The sequence below is a fragment of the Hemibagrus wyckioides genome, linkage group LG27, assembly GCF_019097595.1.
Source record: "Hemibagrus wyckioides isolate EC202008001 linkage group LG27, SWU_Hwy_1.0, whole genome shotgun sequence".
Lineage (NCBI taxonomy): Eukaryota > Metazoa > Chordata > Actinopteri > Siluriformes > Bagridae > Hemibagrus > Hemibagrus wyckioides.
Genome location: NC_080736.1, coordinates 12,734,411 through 12,747,575, shown reverse-complemented (window position 1 = coordinate 12,747,575; position 13,165 = coordinate 12,734,411). Strand labels below are relative to the sequence as shown.

General features: G+C 37.2%; 1 protein-coding gene across 1 annotated transcript in view; it reads right to left on the bottom strand.

Annotated features, from left to right (window-relative positions):
• The window catches only part of cep89 (centrosomal protein 89), an 86,880-nt gene that overhangs the window by 45,285 nt on the left and 28,430 nt on the right, over nt 1-13,165 (bottom strand). Inside the window, exons 12-18 of the mRNA XM_058382320.1 lie at nt 12,061-12,144; nt 9,283-9,386; nt 4,972-5,087; nt 4,515-4,695; nt 3,283-3,450; nt 2,840-2,981; nt 410-499 (exon numbers count right to left, since the gene is read on the bottom strand). Coding sequence (XP_058238303.1) covers nt 410-499; nt 2,840-2,981; nt 3,283-3,450; nt 4,515-4,695; nt 4,972-5,087; nt 9,283-9,386; nt 12,061-12,144 — 885 coding nt within the window. The remainder of the gene's footprint in view (nt 1-409; nt 500-2,839; nt 2,982-3,282; nt 3,451-4,514; nt 4,696-4,971; nt 5,088-9,282; nt 9,387-12,060; nt 12,145-13,165) is intronic.

Here is a 13,165-nt window from a genome sequence, read left to right as displayed (position 1 = left end):
TTTATTGGTAAAAGGCCAGTTGGAGGAAAACAGGAGGAAGACAGCACATTTTCACATAGAACAGAGCAAAAAGTGGACAGAACCTGGCTTATGTGTAAGAGACTCAAATAAAACATTTCTATCTGAAGCTAATTATGACTGATTTTTTGTGGACCTCAGAAAATGTGAGCAAAATATCAGCAGTGTGTAGCATTACTGCATTATACTCACTATCTGTAGCTGTATAAAATTCTGAGCTAATAACAATAAAATGCCTGAAAATACTAAATCTCATTTCAGGGCAATTATATAGGAATTTGACGTGTTTGTACTGTAGCTAGCATGTAAGTATGACCTGAGGTTGTGTGAAGCTGTTTGTGTGCTGTATATATAATGTGTGTATGTGTGTGGTGTTAGGTCCTGCTCTTACCTTGACCTTTTCCTGAAGTTTTCCGAGGCGTATAGTGCCCTCCAGGATGCGAGTAATGATGCCCTGCTTGTCTTTCTCCAGACATGAGGCCTGAGGGGGGAAACAGTAAATAGGATGGATTACATAGTTCAGCAGGGAAGGAAAATAAAGAACGTTAGGGAGCTTTCAATAAAGATAAACAGCACAAATAAGGCAGCTTCAGTTTAAGCTATAGGACTGCGAATCAGATATATCTCTGCATATCGAGTTACCTAATGAGCAAAAACAATCAAGACATGGCCTTTATTGTTTCTGTACACAGTGTTCTGTGGTAAATTCAAGATGGTTTAATTGCATTAACTGGGATGTCAATACTAATGATCAAGTACAATGTAATGCATTAAGCATAATATAATCTCATTAGCTGTTCAAATTAGATGTGTGCTGCCTCTGCAGGAGTGTGATGGTCAGTAAGGTCAGTCTGCAGTTCATGTCTTTATGGGCATTTAAAAGTAAGAGCAGCTATGAGTCAGTGTCTTTTAGACCCTAGATGGATATATGGGAGAGCCTGACAGGATTTATCTTGCTTTAATATGTTTTATTTTGTTTTGTTATACTAGGGCTGTGTGGGATTTTATATTCACTACACATTCTAACAACTAGAAACAGACACTCTTTCATCAGTCTCTCCTTTTTAAGTTAATAAGACAAACAAGTTTTATTAAGTTTCTCAAATTACTGAGAAAGTGCACAATCCTCATAGCCCTTTAAAGACTCTTCAAGGTTTATCTCTGACTGTTACTAACACTAGACACTCTCTGTTGCTACATAAACATCTCCTTTAAGAAAATGATGTTATTATAGAAACGTGTGAGTTTATATAAACCTGAGATATATATAAATCTTTATGAATAAAGACCTTCATACATTTGTTATGGTTAATTGGTAAAACTCAACTGTGTCTGAATAATGGGTTTATAACCGCAGACCTGATTATCAATAATTAGTTACATGCTGTGAATTAATGGGTCTTGTTTTGTATACAATTAGTCATGAACGGAATAAACATCAGCCGATACATAACAATATAACAGACATTTAAAAGGTCGATATAATATACCTTAACATACTTTATTGCTGTGTCAATGTTAAGTTACACTGTATAGTTTTATATGATATATAGATTTTTGCTTTGTTCATTTTTACCTAATGCTGTCCCTAATATAAATTTACAATGTGGTTAATGTTAACTTACAAAAACACATTAATTAAAGGAACTTTAACCCAACATTTTTCCTCAGAACATGCATAGAAGTAGACAGATAGTGATAGAGTGTTAGAATGATGGATTGGGAGATCACTGGTAGTGTGTTGTGTGGTGTTGTTATTAGACAGTAGATCCAGTTCAGAGAACTGAGTGAGACATGATTTATTACAGAGCTCTGTGTGTTACATTTCCAGGACCTCCAGTCACTCAAGTGCAGTAAGAAAAAGCAAGCAGACATCAACAGAGCGCTGATGTACTGGCTTCAGTTCATTTTCCAAGAATAAAAAACGACCCGGAATATTTTGGTTAGAAACAGTTTTGAGTTAGATGAACATCGTAGAAAGATTTCAAAAGTAGAAATCTTTGCTGATGATCCCTCCTGAGTTGTACATTTTACTCTAAATCCTATTCAGTTTGATTTATTTAATGACTGTTTAACATTTTCACAAAGCAGCTTTACAGACGTCCAGATGCAGGGATGCTGAGATGACAGGAGGAAGACACCTTGAGATGACCCAGACCTAAAAGTAAACCTTCTAGGTGACACTGGATATTGGGATTATAAATCATTAGAGTTTACAGTTGGACCAAGCCAAACAGTACGAGTGTAAGAGTGAGTCCTGGGATAATTATTGTAGATATAGAGACTTGGGCATAAACTGTTTTTATGAAGTGCAATATATTTAAGATATCCATGTGGGACCCTTCACAGCAGTGTCACAAGTGCAGGAAGCTCCAAGCAGAAGTAGGAAATTAGATTGATTTAACCAGGTTCAGAAGGGTGAGAGAAGGCTCAGTGGTAAAAAGTGTCAGGATCTGGAGCTGGCATCATAGCAAGCCGAGTGTACGTGCATGTGAACTGATTAATTATAGCAAGGGGATTTACATTCTATCATTATAAAAACATTGCGAATTAAAAATAACAAGATTTCTGGCTTTTCTGCAGTTAGTTTAAGTTAAGTCTTTTCTAAGTAGGTATGCATAAAGTAGGTCACACAACCTACTTTAAGAAATTGGTGAAAGAGTGAAAATCTGTAAATCCTTTTTGGACAGTGAAAGAGACTGCTGATGCCTACTAATATTAGCACTTTTCATTCAGTATGTGGAAGTTGGGCACAGGTGTATTTTTCTTGTGCTTGCTTATGTGCGTGGGTGTGTGTTTAGGGTATGTCTGTGTTCATTACCATGTGTATGAGTTGGTCTCTCTCATACGTGGTTTTCTCTGCAAGTATCACAATGCTGGTGAGGTACTGGTGGGCTACGAGCTCCTTCTCTAAAGAATCTTCAATCTGCTGCTTCAGAAGATCGATACGCCTCTGAGCCTTTCTACAAAGAGACAGCAAGTTAGAAAAGGAGACAAAGGAGAGTGCGGCAATGAATATTAATACCTTTGACAACGGCTCCGATCTTATTATTAGTCTTTCCATGCTCTGCACTTCTTGTGCTTTCTCCAACACCGCTGATTTTACTCATTTGAAGCCACAACATGTCCAAAACATAAAAATGCACAAAGAACATCTGGAACAAGGACGCTATCATACACAGGAGGAGATGATATTGCAAAACAAGGTACACCTGTGTACAGAACCATCTCTTAAATTGCATGTTGAACCAGTGGCATGTGCACCTGTTCGCTTGGCGTGCCAGCTGGAGTTCGCTCTCCAGGTGTTTGATGTGTGAATTGAGGTCATTTTTCTCTAAGAGAAAAGTCTTTTTCTCAGCCTGCAGAGTCGCCACACGATCCTGCAGCCCCTCCACTTCGGTACATTTCAATGTCTCCTCTTCCTCCAGCTTCCTACAAAGAATGCACACATGACATTTTTTTAAATGATGCCCATATCATTTTTTGACCAAGGTTTTTTAACTCTTAGAAGGAAGTGTCATTGCAAATTCTTCTCTTAGAGTGGCCCCTTTTACGATAATTGTGCCCCATCCACAAGGCATGACAGTTTACTTAATGGGTGGATTAGTTTGGAAATGATGTATGCTATAAACCTCAGAGTCACCAGATCTCAACCCACTTGAACACCTCTTTTAGAGTGATGTGTTAGACAGCATTCTCCACTACAAACATTATTTATTATTCATCCTTTCAGGACAGTTCCGAGAGATTTAGAGAATCTGATTTAAATCTGTTCTGGCAACTTTTGATGGTTACTAAAACACAGTCAGGAAAATCAGGAGCTCTGATGTTATGTTCCTGCGGTCAGTTCTGTGTTGGTTTTGATAAGATCGATCTATCTCCACGTCTTAGCCTCAGGACCAGTTTTTCAACTAAATGGTCCTGATATTCAGTGGAATGCAAGATGCCACCAATCTTCACAAGCCACTTGCAGTAAAACAGCCCCAAGGTATTTTTCTTCATGCTAAATTTTAATACAGTCTCAGTTGACAAGAGAAGAACATGTGAATCATGTGTATGAGTGTAATGTTTATTGTTTTAGCCCATTCACGTTCCAGAGCTGATGCGTGTCTCTCATGTTCTTTCAATTGTAATTGCTGTCAGTGTTGACCTGCATGATTAAGGGCTCTACACTCCCCTCAGCCGGTTGTGGGTGATTGATCTATTATCTCCCGTAGTGCTGGAGTGACAGTTAATTTATAAGCTTTGCACCCCATATGTTTGTGACTGGTGGTTTGATTGCCTTGCCTGTCAAGCAAAACAGGGAAGTTTAGAGATGATAAAACCAACAGTGTCCCTCTAAGCTTTAAAATCCCAAACTTACTTGGACAAGACAGTGAATATGTAGCTGGCTAAAAGAATGAATGCAACATTTTAAAAGAACCAACTTTCCTGGGCAAATAATTCCTGGATTTTGTACTTCTAATGAGTAGTGCATGTTTAATTTTTAAATGTACCGTCTGAGCTTGTCTGTAGTGGTTGTATGCTCAACGTGGCTGACCGAGTTCTCCAGGGCTGAATTAGCTTTTTGAAGCTTCATCTTCAGCATGCAGAGCTCTTTATGTGCTGTGTCTAACTCAGACTCCAGGTTCTGCTTCTCAGCCTCCAACAACATGACCTGCTTTGACAACCTACACACTGTAAAGAGACATGTGATGAGTTCAAATCAATGGATGGCTGCAAGAAATGGCTTCTGAATCAGGAAAAAAAAAGAATAATAACATTTTTTCAAACAGAACTTAAGCATTAAACCACTAATGAGAATCTCTTTTGTTAACACAACATATAGAATAGCACTGGATTTTGTGGACCTGTGTTTATCAAACCCTTGCTTCTGGAACACAATTTGAGGCCAAATAGATTGCAGTCTCTCTCTCCCTCTGAGTGTGTGAGTGTGTGTGTATGTGTGTGCACCTTCTTGTGTGTGTTTGGATTGTGTCTCCTTGGCTTTATCATGCTGCAGCTCCAGCTGTTCTATGAGCACCTGATTCTCTTCCAACACCAGCCTTGCCTGATCCTGCAAGTGGTTCCTATACACACACACACACACACACACACACACAGACACAAGCTTAATGTCAAATTTTAAATGAATGTGTCTCAAATGTTCAGCCATTTAGTCAGTTGCTTAGCATTTATGTAACCCAGTCCTTCAAGAAATTTCCATAATATTTAGAGGCAATTGCAGTTACTGCAGATTTTTCAGAGACATAGGCCAAGATATGTTGTGTGACGTCAGCACAACACTCATTCGGCCAAAGCTCACTTCCAGTAAACATGATTACAGCGATCATAGAAAGCAATTACATGTGTGTCTTTACTGGTAAGAGATTAAATAAAGAATGCTGTGCTGTGCTTCCACCAATTCAAGTTGGTTTCTGGAAAGAAAATAAAACAGAAAACTCATAATCCTAGAGGGACTGGAATAATAATAATAATAATAATAATAATAATAATAATAATAATAATAATAATAATAATAATACACATTAGCGATTTTCTGGAAATTCTAACAATTATAGCCAAAACATTACATATAGATAGAATAAATAAAATTCAATCTCAGTATTTCACAGCGCATTTCATGTTAGCATATGTTTCTTTTGGGAGGTTTGCTGGAAGAGATACTGATGCAAACATCAGAAAATAGACAGAAATCAGCCAGAAACTTCAAAACATCAGCCAAAAAGTGAGAAGGTGGAACAATGATCCCAAGCATAGCCATAAATTTCTAATAAAAATGGCTTAAAGAAAACAAAGTGAAAATATTGCACTGACCATCACAAAGCCCTGACCTGTATCCTACAGTAAATTTGTGGACTGAACTGAAAAAGGATCTACAAACCTGACTGAGTTACAACACTTCTGTCAGGAGGAAGAGGAAAGAATGGTGAGAAAGTATTGTGAGAAGACTGTGGAAGGCCAAGCCAAGCATTTGATTCAAGTTATGCAATGAATAATGAATGCCTACTGAAACTCTGATACAGTAAGTAAAAGCTAAAATAAATCTGTCGCTTAACTATTATTTTGATATGACCACTTATAGAAATAAAGTAGATACTCTAACTGACTTAACACAGGAAATGTATGGTTACATTAAATGTATGGGATTTGGTTTTCACTGTATATTCCTATTTTCATACAGCATGTGCATGTTCATAGCAGATTGAGAAAAAGGTTTCTGAAGGATTTTTTGGATAATTAAATGTAATAGATTTCTAAGTGGGTTCTTCTGGGAATGTTTACAGTGAGAAATGCTTTCAGAAAATATAATCTAAGCTTTACAAGACCATCATAAACATCAATAATTTTACACATTTTTGTATGAATAGACTAAAATAACTAGCATTCTAAGAATAATTTGAACTCAGTATTGAATCAGGGACCCTGGACCCATCTGGCAGAACGAATCCACAGCTTTCTCTAGAGACTAGCTTCATGGAGAGAGATGCAGTTTGCTACCCATGAGGCAATCGTATCTAATTGGTCTATCGTATCTAATATGAAACAGATGAGAAGTGTTATTGTGTTTTAAAATATATGAATGCTCCGATAAGAAAGCATCATCTTTTAGGTCACTGGTTTACCGGAGGTGTATATGCAAGCTTGAGAGTTTTCCCAAATCCACAGATTTAAAGCTGACTGCCAGGGTGGTTTATGTCTCAAATAGAGGAGTATTCCTGTGTGCTTGTTTACTTGTTGAGTGCCAATGGCAAAGTCATCACCCACCCAGTTACCATGACCATGACCTCATGTGGATAGCCTAGAACACTTGGCTTTCTGTGCATATTGAATGGGTTTTTCTTGTTCTTCATTTTACATCCACACAGCCTCTTGCTCATTACCCAGGATGTGCATCTACGCTCATGGCTACAGCAAGCTCTCTGACTTGTTTTTGCTGCTTTTTTTTCCTACTGAATTATCTTTATGATTTGCAATTCTATATTGTTTTGCTTGACCTTTCCCTGCCTTCAAGGGACAAAATTAACATTTGAATTGTACACTGATTGTCTGAGTGCTACACCAATAGACTAATTTTTACTCCCTAAAAACAATTTCTAATACGATCTAAAAACATTAATCCAGCATTTGAGTTGACTGTACAAAAGAATACTGTGGGAAAAAAAAAATTAATTGTTGAGTGCCCTTTCTCTCTCTCTCTCTCTCTCTCTCACTCACACACACACACAGTGCCTCTCATCAAATAAGGATTAATGTGCCCCTTTGCCAACTTTAATCGAAAGTGCATGAAATAGATGTGTTAGATGTGGTCTTAAATGTGGATTTAAGTCTTAAAGGTGAGGACTTTATTTTTGCCTAAATATTTTATAATACACCAGAGCAGAATGGGATCATGAAATATTAATGTAGATTAATACTTTTCTCTGAAACAAATTGGCTTCAAAACTAACAAAAAGAACAAACCCAATAGACTATATGTGTGTTTTATTTCTGGATATTTTAATGTACACTCACCATCCACTTTAATGGGAACACATCTCCACCTGCAGTTATCAGTCATGCAGTTATCAAATCAACCAATTATGCAGCAGCAGAACATTACAATCATGCAGACACAGGCCAAGAGATCAGATAATGTTTATATTAAAAATCAGAATAAGGGAAAAAATTGTGGCATGATTGTTCATACCATATTGGCTGGTTTGAGCATTTTAGAAACGGCTGAGTTCATGAGATCTGCACAACATTTCAGGCACAACATTTGCTGTAGTTTGATGGAAAAAAAACAGAAAAGATCTAGTAGACACGGTTCTGCAAGCAGAAATGCCTTGTTGATAAGGGAGGCCGGAGGTGAATGGCCTGACTGGTTTGAGCAGACAGTAGAAGAAGAACCCGTTATTTTTGCCACATATACCTTATAGCATAGTAAAATACTTCACATATCCCAGTTAGAAAAATGCGGTCATGATACAGCAACCCTAGAGAACAGAGGATTAAAGGCCTTGCTCAGACAGGAAGGCTACAGTAACTCAAATAACCACACTTTACAACTGTGATGAACAGAAAAGCAACCCGGAACACACTCTATATCACACCTTGAGGAGAATGGGTTAAATCAGCAGACCACCATATCAAGTTCCAGTCCTGACAGCCAAGAATGGGAATCTGAGGCTACAGTGGTCACAGGAACATGAAACTGGATCATTAAAGATTGGAAAAAGACCAGGTGACATTGTTTCAATCTTCCACTATAGGCATCTTTGAGGTTAATTGTGGAAAATGGCAGTTAGTACTTAAAGTATGCTTATTGAACCAGTTTGAAAACGAGGCAGTGACTTTAAATGGATAGGCTGGTTCTAGCAACACCCAAACATCTGTGGGTATAGGAGTTTCCCATGTATATCCATTCAAGGGGATTTGAAAACAGATCTTAACATTGAAGGAGATATGGGTAAATTGGATCTGAAGTCAACATCAGTGTGTGAAACAACTAAGAACACACCACTTACTAGACTACAGTAGCTCAAAACCAAATTAGGCACGAATGTTGTCTATGACAAACATAAACACATTTACATTTCTGTCATTTAGCAGACACCCTTATCCAGAACAACTTTTATCTCATTTTATACAACTGAGCAATTGAGGGTTGAGGGCATTGCCCAGAGGCCCAGCAGTGGCAGCTTGGTGGTCCTGGGATTCAAACTCACAACCATCCAATCAGTAGTCCAATGCCTTAACGACTAAGCTACCACTTCCAGGTTCACGGTTCTACATTGATCACAAGAGCTTGAAATTGTCACTGTTGAGATTGTAGAAATCCTTTTGCATCACAATGATAGAGGGTTTTTTTTGGAGAAAACAATGTTAGCTGATTCCTTCACAGCTACTGTTTATCCACCCTTGAATGCATACTTTCAGCATAACAACACACCTTGTCAGGAGGCACATATCACCAGCGTATCGTCTGAGGAACATGACAATAATTTTCATTGCTTCACTGGCCTGCACATTGCTTATTGTACCCCATCAACAAGCTTTGCAATGAGGTGGAAAGAGCTTCACAGCAAACGTGCAGCTGTTTAAAACTGCAGCGACAATCATTTCCACATTCTGCATTTTTGCACACATTATCCATCCCCAGCTAATTCCTGCTGTACTGAAATCCAAATAAAAATGCCTAATGTGCTGGTAATGTGCTGGTGTGTGTGTGTGTGTGTGTGTGTGTAGAAAAGAGAGAGAGGGAGTGAGAGAGAGGCTTACCACTCTTTAGTACTGACACTGCTCCTCTTGCTGAGTTCTGTGTGAAGTTTCTCGTTCTCCTGAATCACTTCCGCTGTGCGCATTTTCAACTTTTTTATCTCCTCCTACAGGGACGAAACAAATTGGACAGATGTATTTACTCCAAATGTAAATGTTTGATAGTCTTACCAGTATGCATAATGAATTTTTTGAAACCATGCAACAACAGTCTGGGGCTGATTACTGTCTAGCTCTGTCTATAGCTCTGTAATATCAGATAGCCTGATATTGCCTGATTGATATTTCTTCCATTATTTACTCTATCATGCTTGTTTGCCCCCATTTCACAAAATGACTATGAAGGAGAAACTTAAAGTAGATAGATTAGGCACATGTAGTCCAAAAAAAGTACAAATGTCACAAAATGACAGATAACAGTGTGATAAAAGTGTACATTTTGTGTTCTTTGGTTTGAACAGTGTTCCCCATGTTTGCTATTCAGAAAAAATATAATGGAGCATTACAGTTCTGAAATCCATGAATGCTGATGACTTAAACATGTGTGTGTGATAGTTTGCCCCACATCATTCTTATTAATCTATAGATAACACTTTATGATATACTGCATAGCTCAACATTATTCATTTCTTTAGCTTATTAAGGGAACATATCCCAAACGTCTCTAGTGTTGGGTTTGATACCACCAAGAACAAGTCACATCCAAGACCACAGGCAATAGAGCAAGACCAAGTATGACCAGGGACAAAACCAAGAGGAGACCAACACCACATTATTTTATATAATGGTGCTAGTTCAATTCAATTCACTTCAATTCAATTCAATTTATTTGTATAGCAGTTTTAACAATGAACATTGTCTCAAAGCAGCTTTACAGAAGTATAGAAACATAGAAAAAAAATTACAAAGTTAAGTTACTATTTTATCCCTAATGAGCAAGCCTGAGGTGACAGTGGCAAGGAAAAACTCCCTAAGACGATATGAGGAAGAAACCTTGAGAGGAACCAGGCTCAGAAGGGAACCTCATCCTCATTTGGGAGACACTGGATAGTAAATAATGTAACTGTAAATAATGTCCTTTCTACAGCAGTTGTTAGGGAGCATGCACAAACTAAATGAAATGACACAGAGTTTGCTAATTATATAAAAGAACAGCGGGCAAATAAAATGCATTAAAAACTAGAATTTGTTCAGAACAACAGGCAGGCTTCGTGAAGAACAACAGGCAGTTGAAGTGCTCAGGGCAAAACAAGGGAGTCATGAGCAACTAACATAAAACATAAAGAGTCAGTTTCAGGTCATCCAGGTAACAACACAGAGCATTAAAAATCAGGTGTATATAAACATTTCATGTGTGTAAATTCATTTCTTGATTTATTGTATCTTCTGAACTATATGTAATGCAATTTTATTATCTTACTTTTTTTTTAAATTATTAACATTTTACAGATTCTACAAGGCATGTGCAAACATCTGACCTCATGTATAAAAAATGTAAATGTCTAAGATAACTTATCTGGCTTTGCTTCACTTTAATTAACAACTAATATAAATTCAGGGATGCCCGCTACAGTCTAATGCTTAGGCTTTGACTTTTCTACATCGTAAATAATGTTAATAAAATATTCAATTAAAATGAAATTACCAAATATACTGACATTGATTAAAATGCTAGTTCAAAAGATTTTTATCATTAAATATGGACACTCTGCTAATACATGGATATTACTTCACTAGCTGAACACACAAAGTAGCACTCAGCTGCAGATCCAGAGAAGGAAGGTCTGCATGAAAAGATGTTTATACCACATATCCAGAAGAACTGTTAGGACATAATTTATGCAAAAGATGCAAGTCAAATAGTCAGATTTTTTCAGTTCTAAATTTTAGCTTAGCCAAGGTTTCTAGTAACAGGCTAGTGACATATCCAAACAGACTCATACAGTACACTATCTGCTCAAGCTATCTACAGAAAGTATTAAAATCCCAACATTTAACAAAAAACAATTTAAAACTAAAATTATAGAGGGAAATGTTTGTGTATAAAATGTTTCTATGCAATGCACCATGGTCTAATAGCATCAGAATAAACCTCCCCTATCAAAATTTTGATAATTTGACTAGCTTAAAGTACTTGAAATGCTCAAAAACCCCATATTTTGCACATTAAACAGTCCAGGCTAAGACCCTAGTTTGGCTGAAGATCATTCACATATTTCATGCATCACAGATATTTAAAAAAACAAAGATGTTACTTATGCATCTGAGATGGTTTCCTAGAACATGATCAGGCATTTTAATAATAAATACATTTTACCACAAGTTGGAAACATGAGTATATAGATATCATGTTCTTGTGGAATTAATCCTAAATGGATGATACAGCATCACATGCTCCTCACAGGTCTTCATCATTATAGATTTTCATTATCCTGTTATTCCTGCAAAATCAATCGCACTTGTGGTGTATTAAATCTTTATTGTGTTCTTTGGTGTTGTTACTGTAGATGATTCAGTCACTGTTTATGGTTGCACTTTAAATATTGAACGTTTTGTATTTTGCTACATAATAAAATTGTGAAATATTAGATTGATATTACTCATCCGGTAGCCTTAGTTTTCCAGTGTTGAACAGAGTTTGGTTTGGTGTTTACTATAAATGCCCCAAGAATGCCTATTTTACAGGAGCAGCCTGCAAACGGTCAATCAACTCTATTTATTGTTGTTGTGAACTTCATAAAAAAGCGGTTTGACTATGTAGACACACGTACACACACTCACCTCAGAGGATTTGAGGAGCTGGTCTCTCTCGGTCAGCTGATCCTCATAAGCCAATAAGAGCGGGGATAAATATTTCATATCCAGCTGCAGGCAATTAAAAGCACAACAGAAGTGCTTTAGTGAAAGAGCAGGACAGATCAAAATCTATAAACACACTTGACACTGTCAGTATCACACACGGCTCATCACCCCTATGGAATAATGTGGCAATCGTTGAACTATTAGTCTTCATTATTTTCATAAGCCATGAGGCCTAAATGGCAAACAAGCTCTAGCTAATTGACTTCAAAGACAAAGTTAGAAGAATTACAATTAGCGAATGCATAATGAGAAGAATATTTTCTTCTATTATCTGCAGCTTTTAACAGCAAGAGATTAAAAGAGGGACATTATTGATTCAGAATCTCAAAACAAAAGAACAAACCCTGTATCTTATATCATGTACCTTCTCAAACATGGGGAAAAAGCAAATACACCCTCCTTCAATTCTCTTTTTTTTATTGATCAGGGTCTAACTGACTTGTTGTTAACTAATTGTATGGTCCTCACTAAGTTCTATACAGAAATAACCACCCGAAGGTGACAACATCACCACAGATTTCAATTTGTTGCCAAAGTAAACCAAAATGGTGGGGGAAAAAATAAGTACACCCTATAATACCCGTAGCATGTAGCACCACCTTTAGAATAATGTGTCATAGTTTTTGAGAAATTCTGGCCCACGCTTCTTTTTAACACAGCTTAAATTCACTGATATTTGATGGCATTCACTTATACACAGCTATCTTAAGATCCCACACTATATAGTTGCATGATTGAGGCCTGGACTTTGAGTTGGCCATTCCAACAACTGCAGATGTTAATTTGTTGTTGTGTTTGGAATCACTGTATTGTTGCATGACCCAATTTTGGTGGAGCTTAAGCTGCTGGATAGATGATTCCCATTTGTCTCATGAACATTCTGGTATAAAGTGGATTCTGCTATTATGAACATAAAAATTTAATGTGGGTGTTTTTCTTTATAACTCTGAGCATAAAATGGTCTGATATTGGACTGAATTTGCTAGCACACCCACTCCTGAGAAGACTCTAAATGGTCCTGAGG